General features: G+C 41.7%; 1 protein-coding gene across 1 annotated transcript; it reads right to left on the bottom strand.

Moving 5' to 3' along the window:
* Nucleotides 1–1,744: 1,744 nt before the first annotated feature.
* LOC142949979 (keratin, type I cytoskeletal 19-like) lies at nucleotides 1,745–4,548 on the bottom strand. The gene is made up of 6 exons (XM_076091877.1): nucleotides 4,153–4,548; nucleotides 3,775–3,857; nucleotides 3,333–3,489; nucleotides 2,513–2,677; nucleotides 2,272–2,397; nucleotides 1,745–1,963 (listed from the first exon to the last, which is right to left on the bottom strand). Exons 1-6 carry the CDS (start codon nucleotides 4,546–4,548, stop codon nucleotides 1,745–1,747), a joined length of 1,146 nt encoding a protein of 381 aa, XP_075947992.1.
* Nucleotides 4,549–4,974: the final 426 nt, after the last annotated feature.

Here is a 4,974-nt window from a genome sequence, read left to right as displayed (position 1 = left end):
CTCGTCTCAATCATTCTAAAACTGGGGTAAGATGTTGTTGGCCATTCAAATTAATACAAGAAACATGAATGTTGCGCAGCATTTAATATGACGTCATTATATAGACTTTCTCTCAGCACCCACAACTCTAACCAACTTCCAACGTCCCTGACAAAGAGACAAAAAAAGACTACAAAGAGACCAAAACAACTACAAAGACGCGCAAACCAGCTGCAAAGAAACAAAAAACAATCAGAAAGAGACTCACAACAACTTTGAAGTGGGGCAACACAACCTCAACGCCACACATAACCACAAAAAGACACAAAGCAGCTACGGAGACTCAATATGACTAAAGATACACAAAACAACAACAAAAAGAGGCTTAACAACTATAAATGCTGTGTCTTGTCCTATTTAGAAGAGTTGGTGGGGCCTTTATGTTTCTTTTATCTCTCCATGTAGCCATTCAATCCAATGGCCAGAGAAGCAATGGTTTCCATTTTGCAGAAGTGCATTTCCTTTCAGGGGCTCACAGTGTCACCTAATGTGTAGCTACATTTGGTATTTCAGAAGGCAGGTTAGATGACAGTCAGTAAAGTTGTTGTCAGTGGGATTTTAATAAATGTTATGAAAATAATACTAAGAAAGCACAGTTAATAATCAGGTTAGTAATCAACACATATACAATCTTCTTATATATTTTAAAACATTTTATTGGTTTTGCCATCTTTTTTCATGGTAATACATCAGAATAAATATTTCTGATAATAAATCTAAATCTTAACTCTGCACAGATATTTGGAAAGAGAAAAATATTATATATTTATTTTTTCAGTAGACATGGGTGGAACATTTGCTGGGTGTCAGAGACAGGAAAACAGCTTTTATTCTAACTTATTATTTGACCCGGATCTTTTGGCATCCAGTCTGTCTACTTGTTGATGACCTCTGTGTTTACATCTTCCGTGCGGGACACCACTTTTCCATCAACAATCTCCTCAGTCACAATCCTCGTCCTCTGGCTAAAGACTGATTGAGCTGCAGAGCAAATCAAAACAAAGTTAAATCTGTAGCATATTTTACTTTTTACAAACAAAGACCGAAAAAATAAAGTGTTGATGTAAACTTACGTTTGACTTCTACTACTACAGCTCTCCTAGAAGACATAAAATAATTTACAATTAATACAATGTGATAATATGATTGTTAAAAAAATTCTGGCAATTAATCATATTCCCTTTCTAATCGTAAGTTAGATGAGAAGACAGACACCTCCTCACATCCGTATGCTAAATATGAAGCTACAGCCGGCAGCCAGTTAGCTTGGTATATGTTTTTCGAAAATACAACATAGGTCTCGTCCTTTTTAAAACATACGAATACAGAAATGTTATACACTTAAAACATTAAATCTTGTTTGTTTATAGTAAGGTCATTAGTGAGCTTTAAATGAGTTGTTAGACGAATATTGTCACCTTTGTACAGAGCCAGGCTAGCCAGTCTCAATGCTAAGCTAGGCTAGTTGGCTCCTGGTTGTAGCTTTACATTTACCATACAAACATAAAAGAGTGGTATCAATCTTACAGTCAATGCAAAAGCGAATAAAAGTATTTAACATTTCATTCTATATGGGAACTACAGATCCATGTAAGTTACTTTCCCCACACATTGTACCTGCCTGTCTTATTCAAGTCCAGCTACAGAGAAATCATACTTCAAGTTGATTGACTTTTTGTGACAAACATCTCAATAAAGAATTCCCTTACTCCTCTCCATCCAGCAGTCTTCTGTACTCGGCGATCTCCAGCTCCAGCCTGGTCTTGATATCAAACAGCACCTTGTAGTCATTGGCCTGCCTCTCGATGTCCATCCTCATATTTTTCAGCTCTTCCTCTAGGGTGTTGACCCTGGTCTGCAGCTGGCCCAACTCCAGACCATAGCGGGACTCTGTATCTGCCAGCTGGCCCTCCAAGGCAGATTTCTGCATGGGAGAAAAAACACAGGAGATATCAGTTTATTGAGCCCTAATTACTTGTTTTTTTTAACTCTTTCCACTCAGATGTAAAACAAAACAAAAAAAGCAGAGTGAGAAAGCCATTTTAAACGGTGAGTGACAAGTTTACAGACTTACTGATTATGTATAGTGTGTTGTGTCAAACATGTTGTAAGATATGTTACTATGATATGTTGCACAGATCAGAAATGAAAGACTTGAGCAACGCAACAGGTTAGAAAGATGTATGTTGTGTTGGGGTGAAAAATGATGTGTGCATGTGAGATCTGAATTACCAGGCTGAGCTGGGACTGCAGCTCAATCTGCAGGGACTGCAGGGTCCTCTTGAGCTCGTTGATCTCACTTTGGGAGGTCTGGAGGGTCTCTGTGCTGGATGCCACCTGCTTGTTCACTTCGTCAAACTGGAAGACGTGAAATTGGACATGAAAATTGTCAAAAACGCTATTCAGGCTACTATACAGTATATTCGTGCACGAGATGAGATGATGTGAACATGATTTGTCTCGTTCCCCTCACCTTGACCTGGTACCACGCCTCCATTTCGCTGCGGTTCTTTTCAGTGATGCCCTCATACTGAGTTCTGATCTGTTCCATGGTGGTGGCCAAGTCTGCCTGAGGCTTGGCGTCCACCTCCACGTTGACAGAGCTGGAATTAACTTGGCCACGCATTGCTGCCATCTCCTACAGGCGGCACAACAGAGTCAAAGGTCAAAGATAAAACCCACATGAAGCGTTAGCAAACTTAAAATGGATAAATATTTTGTCATTTACATTCCTAAGTCAGTTCACTGACTTCGTTTCTCATTTTTACTTGCACTGCTCTTTCACTTCATTTTAGAATTCACCGTTCTGAACTTGTTCACTTTAATTAACGTACTGATACAAAATGTCTCTATATGAAGCCTTGTTTGATGTTTTTATGCATCTCTCATGTTGATGATCATTTAGAAGAGCTTTTTTTGGCATCTATAAATCAGACTAACATCTGACATGTCTTGTTATCAGTCATTGTTTTTTTACTTTGCAGTACAGTACACAACCTGAAGGCACAGCAGCCAATCCAAACAAGTTTTACACTACCGGTTGTTTATACAAGTGAAAGATAACATTGGGAGGCGTTTGGCAAATAGTTGACTAAATGTGAAAAACTATTTTAATATTGCATTTGCCCCCTGGAACTGTAAGACTTTCCAAAAACCTTGAGAGATCACTCATATTTCCTTCTGATATATAAAGTACTCTGAAAAAGATTCATGTTTTGTTATCTATTGCAGACGATAAGTCACTTGGGCTCACTGACATGGTGTGATGCTATTCCTAACAGTACTAGTCTCACCTCTTCATGATTCTTCTTCAGGTAGACCAGCTCCTCCTTCAGGCCCTCCACCTGCATCTCCAGGTCAGACCGGGCCATGGTCAGTTCATCCAGAACCTTGCGCAGCCCGGCGATGTCCGCCTCCACCGACATGCGCAGTGCCATCTCATTCTCAAGCCTGTCAAGAAAAAGGCACAGAGATTCGTGTTGGTGCACCCGCTCAATTAGTGTTACTAACAACAAAAAAGACAAGGTGGATCTCCACCAAAACCAGTTACACCGGTTTAATCACTCTGCTCACCGTTAAACCCCTGTGACAAAACATCGACAAAGCCTGGAACTACTGAACAAATGCAATGTCGAGTTAAAATGCTGCAGGCTATTGTAACTGTAAAGTCCCAGATGTCTGCCATTATAAACCATAATAAGGCTAATTAGGTGCCGATTACTTCTTTTCACTCACTTGATTCGGAAATCCTCAGCTGCCAGTCTGGCATTGTCGATCTGCAGCATCAGCCTGGCATTGTCCTGTGTGGCAACACTGATCTGAAAAACAAATAGCAGTAGTCTCTTAACCACATGTAAAACAACCAAAAGGGCGTGTTATTATCTAGAATTTCGGCTGGCGGGTTTCTTTTTTGATCAGCAAAATGGTTTTCTGTACACCTGACTTGCATTACACTGTAATTGCTTTGAATCTATGGCATCTTATAATGATCTCTTTTACAACAATGGCTGGAGGTAAGTTTAGAAACGGGGAAAATCACTTATTATAATTATGTTTAGGTTATTGTTTAACTGTTTTACAGCAGTAGGGAAACGCTTACAGGGGAAAGTTTACCTTTCTGCGCAGGTCTTCGATGACTGCCAAATACTTGCTATAGTCCCTGGCGGCGGGGCTCTGCTTATTGGTCCACTCGCGGATTTGAATCTCCAGCTTCGAATTGGCCGACTCCAGGGAGCGCACCTTTTCCAGGTAGGTGGCCAGGCGGTCGTTGAGATTCTGCATGGTAATTTTTTCGCTGCCCGAAACGGAGAAATTGTTCCCGCCGCCCCCGCCGCCTCCGAGCCCCCCTGCCAAGTCAAAGCCAGAGCCAAGGCCGTTGGAGGCGTACGACACCCGGACGTTGCGGCCACCTGCACCACCGTGGACGCTCGTTCCCCGCAGGGAGCCTGTCATCCTGCGCGAAGAGGACAGGGAAAAGCCGGAATACCCAGAGCTGTACATGGTGGACATGGTGACTTCTGACTGACGCGTTGAGTTAACCCTGTCAAACCCAAAGAGTGGTGCGGAGGAGATGGAGCTTAGGCGGCCCGGAGGAGGCATTTTATAGCCTTCTCTCCGGAGGTGGGAGTGGCCGAACAGGTAGGAGGAAAGATGCTGCTTACTGCCATCACAGGTGTGACCACACAGGGCGTGGTGGTTTGTCATTCAGAATGTATAACGGCTGTCAGGGCACATAGGTGTGTGAGGAATTAAACTGTCACCTGTAATTAAACTAGATAAATCAGGCTTTTATGGGCAGTCTATGGCTAATTTACCTCAGCCAAAAAACAAAAACTGACCCCAAACTTAACTTACTAATTGTACTTTTAGCATTTATAGCCTACCACAAACCAACCATAGGCTAAAAAAGTCATTATGTTTGTGATGAATTTCAAG

The sequence above is a fragment of the Anarhichas minor genome, unplaced genomic scaffold, assembly GCF_050575085.1.
Source record: "Anarhichas minor isolate MPS153535 unplaced genomic scaffold, ASM5057508v1 ptg000014l, whole genome shotgun sequence".
Classification (NCBI taxonomy): domain Eukaryota; kingdom Metazoa; phylum Chordata; class Actinopteri; order Perciformes; family Anarhichadidae; genus Anarhichas; species Anarhichas minor.
This window is presented reverse-complemented; position numbering and strand designations above follow the sequence as displayed.